General features: G+C 39.4%; 1 protein-coding gene across 1 annotated transcript in view; it reads right to left on the bottom strand.

The window, feature by feature from the left end:
• Positions 1-23,829, bottom strand: part of UQCC1 (ubiquinol-cytochrome c reductase complex assembly factor 1) — a 129,602-nt gene that overhangs the window by 53,444 nt on the left and 52,329 nt on the right. Inside the window, 1 exon segment of the mRNA XM_020998682.2 lies at positions 14,701-14,809. Coding sequence (XP_020854341.1) covers positions 14,701-14,809 — 109 coding nt within the window.

Raw genomic sequence — 23,829 nt, 5'->3', positions numbered from 1 at the left:
TGATTTCTCTGCCCTGGTTTTGCCCTCCAGTAAAAGGGAAGAGAAAAGTGGCTATGGAAGAAAGTTGTACAATGACCCTTCCAGAAGACTGGAGGCTGGGAAGGGGCAGCATAAAACAGAAAGCCAACGGCTCAGAATGTGTGTTATGTGTATGTGCACATGTATGTGCATGTGTGTGCATGCAAAACGTGTATGGATGGATGGATGGACAGATATATCCCTCCCATCCCCACCCCTCTCCAGCAAAAGGTTTTATTGGCTGACTGCATGTTGTTATGTGCTGACCGTTTAGTGAATTTTTAAACCATCAATATTCTAAGTGATTAAAATACCCCAAAAAGATTGAGGAGGCCAATCATAAGGGCTCAGACTGAGCTGGTACCAAAGAGGAAAACCATGTGTAACAGAGAGAGCCCTTGACTCGAGAGTCAAGAGAACTGAATTCAAGTCTAGCATGATCACTAACTAGCCATGAGATCTTGGGCAAGTCAGTCATTAGCCCATCCTAAGTCCTCTGTATAATGGTGGTGATTTCTAGATAATGAAAGTACTTTATGCTTGAATGATAATATTTAGAATCTTTTCACCACTGTCCGCTCATCTTCCTTCTCTTTAACCTGAAGGTCTCTTACGCTGAAGTCTTAATTATAACTAACATTCACAGACCACTGTAAGAGTTACAAAGCACTTTATACACATTATCTTGTTGGATCCGCACAATGACCCTATTTTATGATGATGAGGCTCAACAAGTTAAACAGCTTATCTGGGGTCACAGAGCTAGTGTCAGTGGTAGGATCAGAACCCAGGGCTTCCTGCCTCCAAGTTCAGGACCTCAGGCCACAACAAAGGGGCAGCACGATCATGATAAAATATGTAACTTTAAAGCTCTTGGATTAAATAATCAAGTGAAAATCCAAGGTTCTGAGGATAGGGATGGTTATTCAATATATGTCATGATTGCCAAAGGAAAAGAAAAAAGAGAGAAAGAAAGGTTAAAAAAAAGTCCTATCTACTTTGATGTACAAAGATCATTTTAGTGACAGGAAACAGAAGAGAAGCTGGATTTTTAATAACCCATTGCTGTTGACCAAAGACAAGTTTAAATTTTCACTAACACTGAAATTTTACAGCCACTGGACAACCCTTGAAGTTCATGAAGTATTAGCAAGGGGCCACAATTAACCAGTTCTGGGAAAGTCAGAATCACCACCAACACCAAACATTTATTTTAAAGGCACCTACCATATGCTAGATACACAGTGCTAACACATAAGGACACATAGTCCTTGCCCTCAAATGGTCCAAAAAGGTGAACAGTAGCACAGGCTGAGTACTCGGCACAGCCACCCAATGCTACCAGAGCAGAACCAGGGAGAGGGATGAAATGGCCCTCTGGGGAGAGAGAGAATCCCATTGGAATTCTTGACATTCACGCCACAATTATCCCCTAAACTTTAATTTCAATATGCCAGCAGTGGACATCTCTAAGTCCATGATGTGACAAGAACACTGGATTGAAATCAGGAGACCTGGGTTCTAGGTTTCCAGACTAACTAGATTTACTACCTTAGAAGCTAGGTGATCTAACCTGCAGCATGATTTTCAACTTGTCATTTTCTAGTTCCAGGCTCTTCATCACTAAAGTGAGGGGGCTGGGGCCCCAACTATTCTGAAATTTTGTAATTCCTAAGAAATGATAAGTGGAGGGAGCTTCAGGAATGAACACTGCCATACTCATCTGAAGTATCCTTACAACCAAGTTCTTCTCATGACTGGAAGAGTGGGAGGAGAGAAGGCTGCGAGGTACATGGCAAAGACTAGTTTTAACTCTCAAGTCAAAACCTGAAGCTAGGAAGAGTTAAAAACCTCGAGCAATGTAAGGAACAGGAAGTGGCTGTCCCCTCACCAACAAGCTGGCCCCATTTTAATTTATCTTAATCCCACCTTTCTGCCTTTTCACCAGACCCCTTCCCCTCCCCCTCTTCTAGAAACACATCTAGGTGTCTCCTGAATTCATTTATTAGCTTTGCAGGTCATGGTACAATGCAGTCTTTGTTAGTCTCCCAGCCCAGCCCTGCTGGGCCCGGCATTCAGCCGCGGTGTTCCTCCACTCTTAAAAAAACATAACCCAATAATGTATAAAATAATCGTAAAGTCAATGGAGGCAAAATCAGACAATTTTGAAGCATTCAGGATGTGAATATGCAGAAAACAAATCCAGAAGGCTAACGTTCCAATTTCTATATTTTCCTAAAAGCTGCATTAATCCTTTGTTCCCTGGAGTTGGAAGTCATTAACTGAGAGAGAAGCTCTGAATCAAAGGAAGGGAAGAAAGGGGGCTTCAGGTTTGAGACTTCTAAGAAAGGAAAAACCTGGCTTCAGACAATGCCATCCACTGGGAAGTCCTAGGAAACAAAGCAAAAGGTATTGGGAACATTTTCCACGTGAGAGATTTTTAGAAAAGTGCCACACACTAAAGAAAGCAGTAGACTGGAAGTGAAGAGGATGCTACTAACTAGCACCATGACTTTAGACAAGTCTCTCCCCATCTCTGTGACTCAGTTTTCACCACTGGATCAGAAAGTGCCTCAGGTCTCTTCTAATTTTCCAACAGCAAATTCTTTTCTTTTTAGGTAAGGGAACTCAAAGCAGGTCTGATGGGGAAGTCAGAAGACTCTGGAGTAGTACAAAAGGAAAGATGGGGAACCTGGTGCAAGAGGATAAGCGTGTCTAGTAGTGGTCAGAGGAAAAAGTTTATCGAAAAATTCCCTAATGGAAGGCAGACAGAGTAGAGGGGCATATTTTTAGAAAGGAAGCTAGGATATCTCCTGAACAGAGTCAGGAAAAGCACTGGTAATTCCTAAAAGGTAAGTTCTGGCAAACATGCTCAAAAACCAAAACTTTTTCAAGTGAAAGATGCTAGATAAACCTGTGATGGTTACTGTCACTGCATAAAATGTTTCACCTATTGTTACCTCTAAGCGGTTGTCTCCAGTTCTCCAGTCTAGCTTGGAGATGTCATGCATTTCTGTTTACTTGACCTCTCCATCTGAATGCTCCACTCTCCTGGAGTCATTATGCCTAAGTCAAATTCATCATCTCAGCCCCAAATCAGCTCTTCTCAGATCCTCTATTTCTAGCAGTACCATCACTTCCTGGTCACTCAGGCTCCAAAATCTCAAACTCTTAGCCTCTTCCTTTGTTCCCATGTTTCATATGTAATGAATCACCAAGTTCTGTCCATTCTATTAGTGCAATATCTTCCACACAGTCTCTTCCTTTCCAGTCTCAGGGCCACTACCATAATTCAGGCCCTTCTTAATTCTTGCCTATTATGATATCCTCCTTTTCCTCAACAAAATATCTTTTCCTTTTCAGTACTTTACCAACAACAAATAAAATAAGCATTTCGATATAGAAAAGGGGGACCATACATGAAACTGAGAATCTCTATTACACACAAGTTGCTTTTGCTTTTAAGTGTATGATAAATTAAAATAAATAAACCCATCAAAGCTGACCTGCCAGTCTGTTTCTTTCTGGCTTGTTATATCTTCCTAAAGAATTAGGGCTTCTTTGGTTCCAATGTAAGTTGTACACATTGTCACTACACTTTCACAAAATAACAGCTCTAATCATATCACTCTCATACTCATGCATCCCTACTGTCTACAGAATGAAGTTCCTACTCTTTTGTAGGGCATTCAAAGTTCACCCTTCCTTTTGAGTCTTTCGGCTTAAGATTCTCCTACACATACTCCATGTTAGGTCAAATTGAACTCCTCACTGGCTCCCAACATGCCTTGTATTTTCCAGCCTTCCCATTTCTTCTATTCATGCTGCTCCTTCCATGTATATGAGGGATGTTTCTACTCCCACCTCCCAAATCCTACTCATCAAAATCCAACAATTACTTCAAAATGCTCATCACCATAAAGTGGGCAACTAGGTGATGAATGAAAAAAAAAAATCCTCAGCCTTATGGAAGGCCCCTTTTCTCTCTGAAGTAACTGGAAACATAATGGTAAAAAAGGGGGCAAGTAGTGTAAAGCATCACACACATAGTTCCTGAACCATCTACTTTCAAGCTGAGCCCAAATGTTTCACAGATCGTTCCTAATTCCCCCACAAAGACGTTATTTTTCCTTTCTTCAGAGAATTTTATACCTCTCATAGGAATTACTGTAATTTGCCTTATATTAGAGCTATAGGTTGTCTAGCCTTTATCCCCATTACTAGACTACAAACTCTTCAAGAGCAGGGCTGTGTCTTATTCACTTTCCCTGCCTCCCTCAACACTTTGAACAGTTCCAAATAGCCATAGTCCAGGGTCAGGCACATAGTAGCTGCTTGATAAATACTGTGATCTGAACTGACTGCTGTAGGACAAAGTAGGTAACTCACAGGGTTTATCAATGGGCAACAAAGGATGGAAAAAAGACAGGGTTTGGAGTCAAATCTTCATTCTCCCATTGACTCCTTGTGAGACCTTGGACAAACCACTTTCCCTCTCTGCGCTCTCCTCTGTGAAATTAAAGAGGTCACATGGACTCTTATTTCCAGAGAACAGATAATGAAATACACTTGTGTCTTCTCTGCAGAGAGGTGGAGGACTCTGGGTACAGAATGCATCATATACTGACAGATGTGGTTTACTGTGTTAAAAGGTTTTTCTTGACTGTTTTTCTTCAGTTCAAAGGGGATGAGGTGAGGTACATTGAGAAATAATGGATAGATTTCATCATTTTGGGAAATTTCCAGGGTGGTTATCTCCCTTCACCAAAACAGTAGATAAATTCTGGGGAATTGCTTAACACACATAGAGTTTAAGGGACTTTCATACATATATGGTCACATAGCTAGTAAGTTTCTGAGGCAGAATCTGAACCTATATCCTCCTCCAAGCCCAGTACTTCATGCACTAAATCATGTTGCCCCTTAACAATAAAACTTAAAAGTGAAAATAAAAAAGTTGTATGAAATGATTATTAAAGTGTAATAATAATAAGGATGATTATAACTACTTTTTATATATAGCACTTTACAAGTATTATCTCATTTTATCTTCACAACAACCCTATGAGATAGGTGGTATTATTATTCCCATTGTACAGATGAAGAAATTGAGATAAACAGAAAGTAAGTGACTTGCTCAGAATCACAGGGCTAATGTTTGAGGCTAGATCTAAACTCAGGGCTTCCTAACTCTAAGTCTAGTAATCTCTCCACTGTGCTGCCTAGCTGCCTAAATGGGTATAGAAGGAACCTAGTGAATAGTGAGGTAAGCAGACACCAATAAAAAGGAACCATTAAGGAGGCTGGTAAGGTTTAAGGAGACAAAAACAGAAAGATAGGCCGAGATAGACAAGTGTTAGGAACAAAATTCATTCAGGTATCTAGAGAGTCTTAAAATGTGTGTACATGAATTGCCTATCTTTTATAGAATAAAAGGACCATTTAAAGAGACAGGTGGGATGTGGGCTAAGGGATATAACTGGAAAACTTTAAAAATAAAAAAAAGGAAATCAACTATTTAAATGTAATGTTTATAGCCCCAATTGTCTCTAAGCTGAGATAATAACATGATTGGGAGTTACATGTCTCACCTAGTTTTAAGTAAGAAAAAAACCTGTAGTTCCCCTTTAATTGAATACTCTGCCCAGGGAAGAGTGGTGAGAGGGTTGGGCTTTTCACCATGGCAGAAACAGTTTGCTGTTTACCCAAGCCTCTGAAAATCTGATTTCCCATGCCCGAATGATATAATAAGCACTTACTCTATGCTATATTTTCACTCTGCTGTACTGCCTTCCAAGGCAGCAACAAAACATGAATGGAAAAACAGAAGCTCTTCCTAGAAATGAAACTTTCCAAAGGACTGAGTCCCAGTGGTCCTGAGCCTCTAGTGAGAAGAATCCTCTAAAAAAAAAAATCTTCAAAGAAAAGGAAAATGACAAATGCTAGAGGGAATGTGAGAAAACAGGTACACTGTTGATGAAGCTGTGAACTAGTCCAACCATTATGGAGAACAATTCGCACCTATATCCAAAAAGCTATTAAACTGTGTATAATAACCTTCTGAAGCAGTAATACCATTACTAGTCTATGTTCCAAAGAGATTAAAGGAAAAGGACTGATATATACAAAAATATTTATAACAGCTCTTTCTGTGGGACAAAGAATTGGAAATTGAGGGGATGCCCATGAAATAGAGAATGGCTGAACAACTTATTGTAGATGAGTAAGATGGAATACTATTATACTGTATGAAATGATGAATAAGATGGTTTCAGAAAAACTTGGAAAGACTTAATGAACTTATGAAGAGTGAAGTGACTATAGTCAGGAGAATAACTTACACAGTAACTCCAATACTATAAAGACAAGCAACTGTGAAAGACTTAGTAACTCTGATCAGCAAAACAACCCACAGTTCCAAAGGACTCACGATGAAAAACGCTATCACCCTCCAGATAGAAAACTGACGAACTCAGAATGCAGACCAAAGTTTACTTTTTTCAGTTTGTTTCTTTTTCTCGATTTCTACCCCCACAAAACATAGTTAAAGCAGAAATTTGTTTTGCATGACTTCATATTTGTAAAGGGTTTTGTATTTCTTGCCGTCTCAATAGGTGGGGGAGGGGTGCAGGAAGGAAGAAAATTTGGAACTGAAAATAAAATAAAATTGAATTTCAAGATATATGAATAAATAAATAAGTCTTCTACCCCAGGGGCTGAAGTTATATAAAAAAAGCTTTTCTACTGAATTATTGTCATATATAGGATAGCTAAGTAGCACAATGGCTAGAGGGCTGGACTTGGAGTCAGGAAGACCTAAATTTAAATTTGCCTAAGAGATTTACAAACTCTATGACTACCAACCCTATGACTTGCAAGGGCAAGTCACTCAATCTCTCTGTGCCTCAGAAAAATAAGAATAATAATAGTACCTACTTCATATAGTTGTTGTAAAGATCAAAAGAGATAAAATATGTAAAGTGCTTTAAAAATTTTAAAACATTATATAAATATTATACTTCTTAAAGGTATTCTTATTTGTGGTTTGAAACACTCCCAACTCAGGGCATCAGTCCTTCCCAAGCCTAATGTAACCCTTGTGATGGGGACACTAGCCATACACTGAAGAGGACTTTATCTTTAGAAACAGCCCTTTTAGCTGTGGCAGTGTCGTTTATGTGTGAAGAAATAGAAAATTTCAAGAAGATTTGCAGTCCTAGAAAATACAAAACTTGGGGTTGAGGGTAGAGGGGGTGGGAGTTGGAGAGTAGGAAAAAGAAGAAAACCCAGAATATAATACCTTTTTAAAGAATTCTTTATTAGTTTAGGACATAAAAATGTTATTCTAATTTAATTTACTCATAAAATTATGCTTGATGTATTTAAAAATGTGAAGGCCTGGGAAAAACAAATGTTGGGGGGGAGACAAAAAAATTTTTAGAAGGGGGAATTAGATTTTCTACTCAAAGTTTTCCAGTTGTCCTACACCAAGGTTTACTTCTGCCTGCTAAAAGACACTTAACAGTTCTGTGTTAGGACTACCCTAAAAGGCAGGAGAATGTGCTTTAAAGGCAGGCTCATTCTTATTCATGAGGCTCTCCTAGAAAAAAATCCTTTGGAAGTCCTAGCGAGACCCCTGGGATGCTGAAGACCATTGACAAAGAAGAAAATGGCTGCAATTTCTCTTAGTCTTAGGATCTGCTCTACATTTGGAAAGTTTAAACATGCTCATTGTAAGTTACAAGGTGGGAATGTCTGGCAGGACAGAGCAGAGCATAGGGGAAGTCATTTAGCCAGTCTAATGTTACTATTAACACTTTGAGCCACTGCCCTGAGCTAATTTTTATGTTTGTTTTTAAAGTTAGGTTGAAATGTCACAAATGGAAAATCGGAGTAAAGAGTACCAGTTTACCACAGGACTGGACACACCTGGCCATAAGCACCCACCAAAAGAAACTGACTTCATTAGTACAAGAGGCAGCAAGTGAAAGGCACATCTGAAATCAGCCTGCGCATGGAGAAAGTGCTGAGGCTAAAGGCGCTGTCTGTTTTTACAGCTGTGTCAAGTCTTAGTTCTCAACTCTTACCAACCAACACTCAGAAGTGGGGCAAAGAGCCCGAGGAAAAAGGTCTCCAACCTCTTCAGCTGCAATGTGGCTCACAAAGGATTTTAAGAACCAGTTAATGAAATAAATCAAGACCAGATGAGGTGATATGATGAACTTCATTTCTGCAGCTAATTTATATGTTTGAATCTCAAATGAGGCTAAAAAAAAACTCAGAACATTCCAGATAAAATGTCAAAGCTAATTCTGTCAGCCACAAGACAGCATCTGATTTTTGGCCCAGCTGCATGAGCATGCCTCACTTTACATGAAAGCTGGTAATAGCATAAATTTTTGTAAACTGGAGAATATCTTCCCATTGGCTTATACTATAATCCTGTTAAGTAGTTAGTGATTTTAAACCAACACTTAAATGCATATGCTCTCTATTTAAAAAACTCCTTTGACAATTCAATTCAACAAACATTTATAAGTGCAAAGATCTGTGAGAGGTGCTGAGGGATATAAGAATAGAAAACAAGAGACCTTGGCCTGGAAGAAGCTTCTAATCTAGTGAAGGAAACAACACGCACACGGATAAGTACAGTACAAAGTAGAGGGTGATGTGGAGGCAAAGAAGGAGAACAGAGAAGGTGGTCAAGGAAAATTTCAGAAGGGAAACAAGCAAGATTTTCAGAGCATGTAACAATCAAGACCCAACTGCTGAAATTTATAAATTCCAATTTTCCTATGTAATTGAAAAGCCCTGTTCTGAGATTAGGGAGAAGTGGGATCAAGAGCTGACCCTACCACTAACTGCTCTGTCATCCTTAGCAACTTCTTTCCCCCCTCTGAACCTCATATTCTACTTCTGTAAAATAAGGGGTTTGGACTAGATCAGGGGTTCATAACTTGGGATCTTCAGGGTCCAGGCAGGCAGTTGGTGGCACAATGGATAAAAGTGTGGGCCTGGAGTCAGGAAGATCTGAGTTCAAATCCAGATTCAGATATTTACTAGATGTATGACCCTGGGCAAGTCACTTAACCTTTGTGTGCTTCAGTTTCCTCATCTGTAAACTGAGGAATGTAAACCTTAAAGCACTATATATAAATACTAGTTGTCATCATCAACATCACCATGAAATTAAGCATTTGCTTCAATTGTTTTAAAACATTCTGGGAAGGGATACATATGCTTCATCAGAATACTACAAGAATCTTTGACACAAAAAAGATTAGCACCACCCCTGGACTGGATGTTCTTTAAGGTCCCTTTCAGGCCCCTGGGTAAGGAAGACCTGAGTATGAGGCCTGCCTGTGACAGGCAACAGTACATCCTGGCTGTCCCAGGCAGAATGTGTTTCAGACTTTCATGTTAAGTTCCAGATATGCAGAAGCTGAAGAATCCCAGATGTACCCACACATCCACCTGCCCATACGTGGCTAGTAAACATCTTTCTCTCCTACATGTTTATCACATGGAGAAAGCAAGTAATTAATGATAAAAGCAGAAATAATAACTTGAGATTACTTCACATCTGTATGGCTTCTTCATTACTTTTCAGAGTCATGGTAATGAAACCTGGCCATGTAATACTAGTATTTCTGGGCTACTGAGAGGTCACCTAATACACAACCCTACCTTCAGGCAAGATGAGACCTAAACCAATCTGATAGATGAACTAGGACTAGGCTGTATATTTAGAGAAAAGATATTGATAGATAGATATAGATATAGATATATAGATATATATATAGATATATACATATATATCTATATATATATATATATATATATATATATATAGAGAGAGAGAGAGAGAGAGAGAGAGAGAGAGAGAGAGAGAAATTATATTGATCTTACTATGGTCCAAAGTATACAGATATCAATAATGAGCTAGAGATGACAGTGAGTTTGCCATCTCTATCCTCTGCTGGTATATGAGAAGTTTTTACTCTAGGGCAGACATTAGCAACCTGGAAGCTGGGAAGCTTGTCTGGAGGGACATGCTCCATGCATAGGTACTCTAGACACTGACCACTACAGCATGCGCTACTTTGAGTAACCTGACAGGCAGGAGTTAGTAAATGTGCCTTGATCAATCAATAAACATTTATTAAGTACCTACTATGTACCAGGCACTGTGCTAAGTGCTGGGGATACAAAAAGAGACAAAAGATAATGGCTGCCCTCAAGGAGCTCACAATCTAATGGAGGAGACAACATGCAAACAAATTTATATAAAGTAAGCTATATACAGGATGACTAGGAAATAATTAATAGAGGAAAGGCACTAGAATTAAGAGAGACTGGGAAAGGCTTCCTGTAGAAGGTGGGATTTAGTTGGGACTTAAATGAAGTCAGGGAGGTTAGTAGTCAGAGAGGAAGAAGGAGCATGTTTCAGGCATGGGGAATAGCCAGAGAAAAATGGGGTGTTTTGTTCATAAAACAGTCAGGAGGCCAGCGTCACTGGATCAAAGAAAACTTGTCAGGGAGTAAGGCGCAAGAAGATTGGAAAGGAAGGAGGGGGCTAGATTATGAAGGGCTCTGAATGCCAAACACAGCATTTTGTATTTGATCCTGGAGGGAACAGGAAGTAGGGGTAGGGATGGGGTTAGGGGGTGTGACACTTTAGGAAAAACTTCTTTAGTAGTTGAATGGAGGATGGATTGGAGTGGGAAGAGACTTGGGGCAGACAGAGCCACCAGCAGGCTACAGCAATAATCCAGCCAAGGTGATGAGAGGCTGCACTAGAGTGGTGGCAGTATCATACGAGAGAAGAGGAAATATTGAGAGATGCTGTAAAGATGAAATCGACAGGCCCTGACAATACCTTGAACAAGGTGGGGGAGGGGGAAGATAGTGAGGAATCCAGGATGACTCCTAGGTTGAAAGCCTGAGGGACTGGGAGGATGGTGTTGCCCTCGACAGTACTATAGAGGGTAGGAAGAGGGGAGGGTTTTAGGGGTAAAGACAAGTTCTGTTTTAGGCATGTTTAGCATAAAATGTCTACTGGACATCCAGTTTAAGATGTCTGGAAAGGCAGCTGGAGATGAGAAATTGGAGGTCAGCAGAGAGGCTGGGGCAAGAAAGGTAGATTTGAGAATCATCAGCACAAAGTGATAATTACACCCACAGGAGCTGAGATCCCCAAGTGAAGAAATACAGAGGGAGAAGAGAAGAGGGGCCAGGGCAGAGCCCTGAGGGACATCTACAGTTAGAGGGCGTGATCTGGAGGAGGACCCAACAAATGAGACAGAGAAGAAACAGTCAGAGGTAGGAGGAAAACCAGGAGAGAGTGGCATCCTGAAAACCGAGAGAGAAGAGAGTTTCAAGGAAGAGAGAGTGATTAATTGTGTCAAAGGCTGCAGAGAGATTAAGGAGAATGAGGACTGAGAAAAAGTCACTGGATTGAGCAACTAAGAGATCATTAATAACTTTAGAGAGACCAGTTTTGGTGGAATGATGAGGTCAGAAGGCCAGACTAGAAAAGGTAAAGAAGAGAATAAGAGAACAGAAAGTGGAGGTATGTATGGTAGACAGGCTTTTTGAAGAATTTAACTACAAAGGGTAGACAAGATATAGGATGACAGCAGGGATGGAAGGATCAAGTGAGGGTTTTTTCAGGATGGGGAGATATGGGCTTGTCTGTTGACAGCAGGAAATAAGCCAGTAGAAGGGAGGAGACTTAAATAAGTCGAAGAATAAGGATGACAGAGGAGGTAACGTGTTGGAAGAAAAGTGATGGAGTTGATTTTGGTAAGGAATACTACATCATGTGAGACAGGGGTGACGGAGGAGAGAGTGGCAGAAGGCACCTGAGATGAGATGAGGCAAATGGCCTCAATTTTATCTGTAAAATATTAGACAAGGTTCTCAACTGAAAGAGTGGGAAAAGGAGGAGCCACGAGAGGTTTAAAGAGGGATGAAAAGCTTTGAAAGAGCTGCCGTGGAGAGTGGGATAGTGAAGTGATTAGGGAGGGATAGTAGGATTACCCAGCAGCAGTGAGGACCCTGTTGAGGTCATATAACATAAATTTATAGTGGACCCAATCAGAACAGTTGTGTGATTTTCTCCACTTTCTTTCAGCAGCACATGTGTAGGAGTAAAGGTACTGAATGGTGGGTGTGATCCAAGGCTGAGGCTTGGCAGGGAATAATTGACCTAGGAAAGACCTTAATTTAAAAAGACCAAGGTCACCCAATGCATCCTGGGCCATCACCACTTCTCTTTGACCTTTGTCTTGCCACTGGACTCCAATGACCCTGGAGGAGAGACAGCAAGGCTGATTTTGCCCAAGACTTTGCGCAGCTCAGCTCTACTTAAATCCAACTCCCATGCAAAAATCAAGACATCATGCTCGTGTTATCAATGGTCCTCTTTGAAAACAAGGATGAACAACAACTGCTGAAATAAGGGGGCTGGGGATTCAAGAGAAGACAATGTAGAGGTGAACTGTTTCATCAAAAGGTCAAGATGGGTAAAAGAGGAAAAAGGCTAATGCAAGAAGATGGCCTGGGAAAGAATTGAAGAGTCAAGGGATTGAAAATCATGATGTGGATAAAGAGTAGAGTTTGGTAACGGAAGGCAGAGGGAGGGGTGAAAAGCCAATTACAGTCGGATAAGGGGATTTCAGAATTCTTGAACACAGAAGTACTACATTTGTGAGTCACGGCAAGATCAAGGGTATGACCATCTACGTATGCGGCTGAGGTGGGTTAAAGGAATAGGCCAGAAGAAGTGAGTAGGTTGAGGAACTAAATGATTAGGGTACTTGAGGGAGAGTTAAAATGTCTGTTGAAGTCTCCTAGTATATGGGCAGGACTTGGGGAAGAGAGAAAATTGTGAGCTACATACCAAATTCTTTGGGGAAGGAAGGAGAGTAACAACAGCAATGATGAACCTCAAAGGAAGGGAGGTTACTGAGTGATGGAGGAACAGGGAGAATGTGAAAGAGGCAATGGGGAGCAAGGAGTATTCTAACTCCCATACCTCAACCAATGAATCAAAGAGAATGAGTGAAGGTGTAGCCAGTAATGGAAAGGGTGGCCAGGCAGGCTGCGTCATCAAGGGAGCCAGCAAGAGATGATGGTAGATGGAAGGAATGGGAAAGGAAAAGATTTAAGATGAAGGGAAGTTTCTTGCCTATGCAACAGGCATTCCAGAGAGGATGAAGAGAGTTAGGTTGAAACTTTAAGGTGAGGTGGTTGAAGGAGATGGGAACCAGTAGGAATGTGGGGGAGGGTTTGGATGATGACCTACAGAAATTCAGAGTCACTGGGATGTGAAGGGTAGGAACCAGGTGTGAGAATGCGCATCACTGGGTAGAGGGCACCACTGCTCTACCTTCAAAGAACAGGCACAGCAGGAGATGGGAGGTACGGGTGTGCAGTCAGAGAATGTCTGGCTCCTTCTCTCATCTGAGGAGACTGGCAATGAGGTGGCAAGAGGAAATGGAAGACTTCCTGTGCAGGGGAAGGTCCTCTGGGGCAGATGGAAGATGGTGCTGGAATGCTGTCCAGTGACAGCTAGACTACTCACTTCTAGTGCTGCCCAGTTCAATAGCTGGGGAAAACTGGTCGAAGTTCGAGTCAGACTACCTGGGTTTGCTGACAGCTTAACTGAGCGAATGGCATCTAAGTGAAAAAAAAAACTTCTGAGCTTTGCTCTGGATTGCTGGGACAGCTTGAGCAAACAGAACAGTAGTTCACATTTCTGTAGTGGCATCCATTTTTACCTCCTTCAATAAGGAGATCATCAGCTAAGACAAGAAAGAAATGTAAGCAAGCAGTTCCAAAAAGTGAACAGAGCCCATGCAAAAGGAGTTGTGTTCTGTTTAGAAAGAACCTAAGCTCCAAAGGTACACCAGGGCGAGAGCCCTAGGCAAGCACCTATAACACAACAAAGACTTCACTCATGAAGCACTTCATATCAACAATTCCCAAACACAAGGGAGACTGAGCAGACATCCTTGTCTGAGGTCTGCCTCTACAGCACAGCACATAGCATAAAGCATGTCTCTCAGGGCAGATCTGTGAGGTAGAGTAAGGTAGAGCAAGAATTATTGGCCTCATTTTGCAGCTGAGGAAACTGAGACACAGATGAGGTGTTAATCACCCAGGTAGCAATGGGCAGAACCTGGACTGGAACCCAGGAAAGTCCAGAGACCTCTACACTCTACACCGCATCTCAGGACTATCAGATTAGTGGTAGCAGCTCAGACTCTTGTTGTGTGCTGTACAACCACTCCCGTTGGATATGTCAGGCTCCTGCCTGCATCATCAGATCTGAACATTACTTCCATCGTCAGCTACGCTGCTTTGTGGCACCACCTTTTCCCAGGGTGTGCTGGGAAAGCCTCAGTCCCTGCAGTGCTCAATCTTATGTCCCAAAGGCATTCCCCTAACCTTTAGTGATGTGATTAAGACTATGAATTCTTAGCTATCCAGGACATAATTTACATATTAATCACCACAAAAATAATACCAAACACTTAGTCAGAGGTAACTCTGTCAGTCAGCAATTCAAAAACAAAGGGAAAAGAGACCTTTCCTAAGCAACTGGTGCTTCTGACCTTAGAGGCGCAAACCATGGACTGGGAGGTTGAGAAAAAAGTATCTAGCAGGCCTACTTACCCCCATGACTCTGCCACGCTGCTCGACGTCCTCCCACATAAAATGAACTATGATACGACACATGTAGCTCCCTGAACGGCCCTCCTGCTTCATCCGTACAAGACACATCCTGGGGAAAATGCAAAAAAGTCAAAGGCTGCTTTCAGTCTCTTCTCTTTATACTTCCCCACTAAAGCCACCCCATCACCACCCTTTGTTCTCCACCCTCACCTGCTGGGATCCACAGCTTCCTTTGAGCCTCAGCTCAGGTGCCATACTCTTCATTTATTTTCCTGGTCCTCCTAACAGGGGTGGGGAACCTTCAGCCTCGAGGCCACATGTGGTTCTCTAGGTCCTCAAATGCACCCCTTTTTTTAAAAATTTATTTCATTAATTTATTTTGATTTATCAACAATCACTTCCATATGCTTTTGAGTTGAAAATTTTTCTCCCCCTTCCTCCCCTTTCCTCCCCACCACGCTCCCCAAGACGGCACACAATCTGATATAGGCTATACATTTACCTTCCTATTAAACATATTTTCATGTTAGTGAAGTTGTAAGTAAAAATTAAGACCAATAGGAGGAACCATCAGAAAGAGGAAACAAAACTCAACAGAAGAGAAAAAAAAGATAGCAATTCAACTTCCATAGTTCTTTCTTTGGATGTGGAGAGCATTTTCCATCATGAGGCCTATGGAGATATCTTAGATCCTTGTATTGTTGAGAAGGGTTAAGTTTATCAATATTAGTCATCACACAACATGGCTGTTATTGTGTACAACGTTCTCTTGGTTCTGCTCACTTCACTCAGCATCAGACCATACAAGTCTTTCCAGGTTTTTCTGAAGTCAGCCTGTTCATCATTTCTTATAGCACAATAGTATTCCATTACATTCATATACCACAACTTGCTCAGCCATTCCCCAATCGATAGGCATCCTCCTAATTTCCAATTCTTTGCCACCATGAAAAGAGCTGCTATGAATATTTTTGTACATGTGGGTCCTTTTCCCATTTGTATGATCTCTTTGGGATATAGCCCTAGAAGTGCTATTGTTGGGTCAAAAGGTAGGCACAGTTTTATAGCCCTTTGGGCATAGTTCCAAATTGTTCTCCAAAATAGTTGGATCATTTCACAACTCCACCAACAATGCATTAGTGTTCCAATTTTCCCACATCTTCTCCAACATCTAACATTTTCCTGTTTTGTCATGCTGGCCAATCTGATAGGTGTGATGTGGTACCTCAGAGTTGTTTTGATTTGCATTTCTCTAATCAATAATAATTTAGAGCATTTTTTCATGTGACTATAGATGGCTTTAATTTCTTCATCTGTGAACTGTCTGTTCATATCCTTTGACCATTTATCAATTGGGTAATGATTTGTATTCTTATAAATTTGACTTAATTCTCTATATATTTTAGAAATGAAGCCCTTATCAGAGAGACTGGTTGTAAAAATTCTTTCCCAATTTTCTACCTTCCTTCTAATCTTAGTTGCATTGGCTTTGTCTGTGCAAAACCTTTTCAATTTAATGTAATCACAATCATCCATTTTGCTGTTTTGCGATGTTCTCTATCTCCTGTTCTCCATAGATCTAACAGGTAAACTATTCCTTGCTCTCCTAGTTTACTTATAGTATCAGCCTTTATATCTAAGTCCTGAACCCATTTTGACTTTATTTTGGTATATGGTGTGAGATTTGGGTCTACGCCTAGTTTCTGCCATACTCTTTTCCAGTTTTCCCAGCAGTTTTTTTTCAAGTGCAGCCCTTTGACTGAATATAAACTTCAAAGCACAAATCTCAAAAGGCTGTGGGTTCCCGACCTCTGTCAGGTAGGAATCCCAATCTCAAAAGGATTTGTTGATTCTTGATTAGTCTGTTCATCCATCCATTCCTTCAACAAGTATTCATTAATGATATGTAAAGAAAAGCATGCTAAGTGCTTCCACATTAGCCTTGTCCAAAAAAACCTCCTGTCTCATTTTGAATGGTGGCAGGTAACACGTCTCCTCCTTAGTCCTCTGGAATCCTAGTTGGTTATTAAGATGGTAGGAATTCAGCACAATAGTATTCCAGCACATTTATATGCCATAACTTGTTTATTCCCCAAAATTCATGTAAGACATGACAAGGGATATAATAAAAAAATAGAAATAATTTAAAAACAGGGTAGTAGGAAATAACACTTCCAGTCTCCAAAAGACATTAGAAAGCAATTAGCTGTGTGACCCTGGGCAAATCACTTAACCCACTGCCTAGCCCTCCCCCGCAAAAAAAAAAAATATATATATATATATACACATATTAGAAAGCAGCAATCAACAAAAACATTCAGAATTGATTAAAAAGTGCAAGTAGATTAATGAAACAAGCCAGACAAGGGAGAATAAGAAGTAATGAACAAGATCCCAGTGTTCAATAAAACTGAAAACATAAATTACCTAGGAAAAAACAATCTATCTGATTAGAACTCTTGGGAAAACTGGAAGGCAGTATGGAAAGAATTAGGCTCAGAGACCAACCATATTCTATAATAAATTCAAAATGGATATGTGGCTTGAATATTAAAGATTATACCATAAAGAAATCAGAAGAAAAGCAGATCATATACCTTTCACAACTATGCACAGAAATGTGTTATTTTTTTAAAATAAGTTTTTATCGATGTCTTCTGTTTTTTACATATTTTCTCCCCAGTATCCCTCCTCTTCCTCCTGGAGAGCCATCCCATATTACAAACAGTACTTTTTAAGGAGACCCACACACAAAAAAAATCAGCACTACAAATCAAAACGTTAAAAAAGTCCAAAAATATGTACTGTGTACAATAGCTGTGGATGTCCAAGTTGGATTTATACTAGAGATCCAAATCCTTGCATGAACTGTTGCAAATTGAAGTAAGCTGATCGTGAAAACAATATATGCAATAACTACAACGAGTATGGCAAGAACAATAAACATAAAACATTTTAAAATGAATGCTACAAAATTAAAAAGAATAACCTTGGCCCCAAAAAAGAGATATGAGAAGCTACCTCCAACCAACACTTTGGTGAGTAGGGGAGATCCATGAGTATGGAAAACTGCATTTAATTTGAGGTTGGTTTTTTTTTAATATAGTGAGCAGTTTTGCTAATCTCTTTTTTTCTCTTCTTTTTCTTTAAAAAATTTTTTTTATAAGCAATGGCTCTCCAGAAGGTAGGGAAAGGCATACAGTAGGAAAAGTGGGTGATCTAAAAACAAAAGATAGGGACAATAATAATAAACATTTATTATTAAAAATAAATAATGCATATCAATAACAAACATTTTAAAAGTAAGTTTGTTAATCTGAGTGGTATAGTATTAAAACTATAAATGAATATTTTTATTATATTAGCATAGCAGAGACCTGAACACTGAATATTGCTTTCTTCTATTTAAGTTGTTCTTTATGGAGTACTTTGTAAAGGAATCTAGAAAAGCTTTTTGTGTGTTTTGGAAGGTTGAATTCCAAATATTTCATGCATTTTGTAGCTATTTGGAATGGGATTTCTCTTTTTATTAATGCCTCTTGAATTTTGTTATTATTATATGTTAGATGTCACTGATTTCTGAGAGTTTATTTTGTGGCCTATAATTCTGCTAAAACCTTAGTCTCAATTAGTACCTCTGCATATTCAAGATTTTCTTTCTTAAAAATTTGTTTTAATAAACTAAGATTTGTCTTGCCACTCTCTCATCCAACCCTAATTGAGAACAGAATAACAAAACCTGTAACAAAAAAGTACAGTTCATCAAAAATAATTTCCACATTAGCCTAATCCAAAAAAACCCCTGTCTCATTTTGAATGGTGGCAGGTAACATGTTTCCTCCTTAGTCCTCTGGAGTCCTAGTTGTTTATTAAGATGGTAGGAGTTTAGCACAATAGTATTCAAGCACATTTATATGCCATAACTTGTTCATTCCTCAATTTATGGGTACCCCCTCAGATTCCCATTTTTTCCCATCTCAAAAAGAACTATAAATATTTTTGTATACCCTTAGAGTTTGTTTTGCTTAGGACTAAAACCTCCAAGTACTAGGCCTGTAGGAAGACCTGAGTTCAAATCAGGCCTCAGACATTATCTGTGTGACCCTAGGCAAATAACTTAAGCTCTCTTTGTCTTAATCCACTGGAGAAGGAAATGGCATATCACTCATCTTCGCCAAGAAAATCTCATGGACATTATGGTCCACATGGTCAAGAAGAGTCAGACACAACTGAATGACTGAACAACAATCTCTCCCTTAACCTACCTTTCCTCTAATTTTACCTTCTCCCCTTTCCCTCCCATTTCCTTGTTGAATGAAATGTATTTCTGTAATGAACTCTGTGTGTTTCTGCGTGCACACGTGCATGTGAGTATTCTTCCTTCCTCAGAGGAGAGTGAGGTTCAAATAATTCCTTCCTCAGAGGAGAGTGAGGTTCAAATATCACCTGCTCCCTCCACTCATCTCTTCATTTGTCTACTTGTGTACCTGATTATGAGATAATTTTCCCTTCCTTTCCCTTTTCCCCTACGTGGTGTATTCCTTTCTCTTTCTATTCTTTTCTTAAAATCACAGAAACATTAAAAAAACAAACAAACATTCCCAGGCCTTGCCTAATTAGACTCTCTCTCCGACCCTGATGATGACACAGGTTCCTAGGGGACACAAGTATCATCTCCCCATATTATAATGTAAGCAGTTTGCCCTTATTTTGTCCTTTTTCATTGTTTAATCATATTTAACTTTTTATGTTTCTCAACTCCTGTGCTTAAAAAATTTCTATGCAAAGCTGATCTGTTCATCAGGAATGGTCAGAGGTCATCTATTTCATTAAAGATCCTTTTTTTTACTCCGTGTAGCAATATACTCAGTTTTGCTGGGCAAAACATTCTTGTCTGTAAGCCTTTATGCTTTCTGGAAAATCATATTACACGTTCTCTGCTCTTTTGTACTGGTGATCTTTTCCTTTGACCTGGAAACTCTGGATTTTGGCTATAAAGTTCTTTCAAGTTCTCATTTTGGTGTGTCTTTCAGGAGGTAACCATTGGATTATTTTTACTTCCATTTTGACCCCTGGTTCTAAGAGATTTGGGCAGTTTTAAGATTTATTGAAATATGATGTCTATACTCTTTTTCGGTTATGGCTTAGGTAGTACAATGATTCTTAATTTTTTTTTTCCTCAAAAGAACTGATGGAGTCTGAATACAGATAGAAGGCTACTATTTCCACTTTATTTTTTTATGTTTTTTTTCCTTTGTTTTGTTTCTTTCATAACTAATAGGGAAATATGTTTTATGTAACTGCACATATATAACCTATAGCAAATTACTTATTGTTTTAGGGAGAGGGGAGGAGAGAAGAAAGGAGAAAATTTGGAACTCAAAATTTTATTAAAAAAAAAGTCAATGCTTAAAAATTTTTTTTTCTCCTCGATTTGTCTTCCAGGTCAGTTCTTTTTACTGTAAGATAGTTTGGATTTTCTTCTATTTTTTTCAGCCTTCTGACTTTGTTTCAATATTTCTTGTTGCTTCATAAGTCATTGGCTTCTATTTGGTCCATTCTAATATTCAGGGAGTTTCTTGCTTTGGCAAGGCTTTGTACCTTTTGTGCCAAATTGTTAATTCCCTTTCTAATTCTTTCTTCCATCACTCTCATTTCTCTTCCAGTTTTTTTCTTAAGCACTCTCATTACATTAAAAAAAAATTAACTCTTGCTTCATCTCTTTTAACAACGCTAGCTGAGTTTGTATCTAATCTGTGTTTTTCTCTAAGGTTTTGTTTATAGATGTTTTTGAGTCATTCTCTTCTAATCCAGGCTTTGTCCCTGATTCTTTGTATGACCATGGTGTCCTGTTAATATTTATATATTACATTTTTAAAAGTATTCTTTTATTTCTTTTGTATTCTCAATTTGGGTAGCATATTTCTGGTTTTGTTATTTTACCTTGTTTGTCTGCTATTTTTTTTTCTGCCTTTTATTTTTAATCAGACTGGTTAAATTTTATTAGTTTTTTCAAAGAACCAGCTTTTAGGGGCAGCCAGGTGGCGCAGTGGATAGAGCACCAGCCCTTGGAGTCAGGAGGACTTCACTTCAAATCCGGCCTCAGACATATAACACTTACTAGCTGTGTGACCCTGAGCAAGTCACTTAACCCCACTGCCTAAACAAACAAACAAACAAACAAACAGAACCAGCTTTTATTTCTATAGATTTATTTAGTTTCCTGTTTATTTATTTTCCTTCTAATTTTTAATACCTCCTTTTTTGTTCTTAGTTTAGGTTCATTTGTTGGCTAACAACCACCAAAAAAAAAAATCAAAAGTGAATGCTATAAAATTACAAAAAACAAGCATGGTTCCAAAGAAGAGAAATGAGATGACACTCTCATCCTTCCCCTTTGCAGAGAGGTAGGAGGTCCATAAGTGTAGCACACTGTACATGCTGTCATGTACTGATTAGTTTTGCTGATTTTTTTCCCTCTATTTTTGTCTTAAAAAAATACTATCTGTTTCATGACGGCTCACTGGGAGGCAGGGGAAGAATACAGGGGAATATTTTGGTGTGCTTTTTTTTAAACAGAGGAATCAATAAAAATTTAGTTTTTAAAAAAAGAAAATTAAAAATTTTTTAAAGATATCAACTCTGCTTTTATGACGCTTAGTGCACTAGGAGTGAGCACAAAGAAATAACTGTAATCCACAATATTATATGGTAAGTTATTTAGCAAGTTGCAAAACAAAGTATTATATGAGGTTTGCAAGGGGAAGATTTCTACTAACTACTAGTACTTAATGATCTAAGTCTTAAACAAATTGACAGCAATTTAACATGAGGGGAATCCAAAAGCCTACAGGGAATGAGAATATTTCAGGCTTGAGCAAAGACACGGAAGTAGGATAAGCCACAGTTTCTTCAGGAAGCAGAAAACAACACCAGTCTGGCTAAAGATGGAATGTATAGAAGGAAGCAACATAAGCTAACACTAGAAAGGCCTCTTTTCTAATGGCACCTGGAATGACAAGCAAAAAATGTGAATTCTACTTGGTAGGCAACAGAAAGCCACTAAAGATTTCTTAAAAGAGAAGCAAGACTCAAGCACAAAGAAGATTACTCTGGACGTGTGAATAATAAATTGGAAGAAGAGTGGACACATGAGAAACCTGTTGAAAGGCTTTGAGCTTAGGTGCAGATAATAGCAATGTAAGAGTTTCTGTTCATTTTGCAAACAGTCCATAAGAATAACAGATTTCTGTGTCAGAGTCTGACAGCTAGTCCACAAGGCCTCTAGCTGGAAACACCTACTTGTCAAAGTGAAAGAAGGAAGTTGGATTGTATACTACCCTTCCTCTTTTTTCTCATCTCTTCTTCCTTTTCTTACTCGCCCCTCACTGCCTCCTCCCAAAACTTTTTCCTAAACAAGGGAGCTTTTTAAAGCATTCAGTTTACAGGCTGCTAGAGCTGGAAGGAACCTTTAAAATAATTTACTCCCACCCTTTCGTTTCACAGAGGAGGCAAACTGAGGCTTAGGAAGAAGGAACCTGTCCATGGTCATACAAAGAATCAGGGGCAAAGCCTGGACTAGAATTCTAGGCTTCTTATGAGAGCTTTGAAGGCAAGGGGAGTGCCTTATACTTCATTATGTGGATGGACTAAATGATCTCTAATGTACCTTCTAGTTCTGACAGTCTATAATTCTATGAAGTTTGCTTCTGGATGAGGAGGGGGCTAGTAATAGAAAGAATTGGATACTCAACTCCAAGAAAATCAAGCTGGGTAAATGGACCAACGTTCATTTCTCATATGATTTTCTGGAGGTGAATCACACCATTTCTGTTGGCCTTTCACCTGAAAAGACGCTATATTCTCTGATGCATAAGCACTGTCAGGGACCAAATCATCAACAGCAATAGTGAGGTAATGGAATTCATTTACTTGAAAGTTTGGTAGTTTGCTAATGCACCTGCCCCTGAGGTTTAAAAGGCACAGCTTTTCTCAGACCATAAACTCTCTAACTCCATGGACATGAGGTGAAATGTTTTCTGTTTCACAGGACAATGTGTTCCCTTGCTTCCATGGATACCATCCCAGCTGATGGTTATCTTAGGGCAATGAAATGGTGAAATGAAGTCAAATTCAAGATATTCAAGACTATTATTGAAATAGGGTTTCACAGAGAACACGAGACCCTGATTATAATTCAAATTATAACCAAAAATCAGGATTCAACATGAGAGCCTTCCCATTACCAATTTGTGTGGGATCCTTCAGCATACATACAGCAGAACATTATATTGCAGCCTGATTCCTTTCTCCCACCTGACCCTCACTCATTTGATTTCATAGGCCTTTATGTTCATAATTATGCACTTACAACATTCTATTTAAATTATGTGGATGATAAATCAGAGTGACCACATTAATATGAAAAAGTTACAGAAAGTGAACCTCCCTCTACAGAGTTTGGACATTTTCCCAATCTTGTCCTCACCAAAAAAAAAAAAAATGACAATGTACCTGAGAGATGCTTTATTTACTCAGGTTATTGTGAATCCAGAGCAACCTCTCTTTAATTGGACTTATCAAAAGGGTATGGGTCTTCCAGGGTCCAGTCTAAAGAAGATATAAAGAAAACTAAATACAGATCAGAGAATTATGAATTTAGACTTGGAAGGGAACTCAAACATTATCTGGTCCAACCCTCTCAAAGACCAGAGACCTGAGGGTTAGTCCCAGGGGTGGGAAGCCATAAATATGAGCACAATCATTCAGGAACTCCAACTCCAAGCCCAAAGACGTCAGCCATGGAGAAGAAGCAGCTGAGCCTCTCAGCCCCAGAGATGGCAGTAACTAAAGATGAATGGTAGAGCAGCAAGAGTTCTGGATCCAGCTGAGGAGAAGTGGTGGCATAACACCTCCATTCTATACCAGTGAAGTTTGCTCCCATAGGGGAGGAGAAATATTTAACAGAGATGGAAACCATACAATGGGTATAATCTTACATGGATCTGGTATTTAGGGAAACCACTCATCCCGCCTAAGGCAAAAAGAAATCAAAGCTCACAGGGGCAACTGAGCCCCAAGAGAGGGAGGGCATGGACCTTGAGAGGAAATTTCATTATCAAACGGGAA

Source organism: Phascolarctos cinereus, unplaced genomic scaffold (genome assembly GCF_003287225.1).
Source record: "Phascolarctos cinereus isolate Bilbo 61053 unplaced genomic scaffold, phaCin_HiC Scaffold_2;HRSCAF=192, whole genome shotgun sequence".
Lineage (NCBI taxonomy): Eukaryota > Metazoa > Chordata > Mammalia > Diprotodontia > Phascolarctidae > Phascolarctos > Phascolarctos cinereus.
Note: the sequence above shows the minus strand (reverse complement) of the source record. Positions and strands in the feature narration are given on the sequence as shown.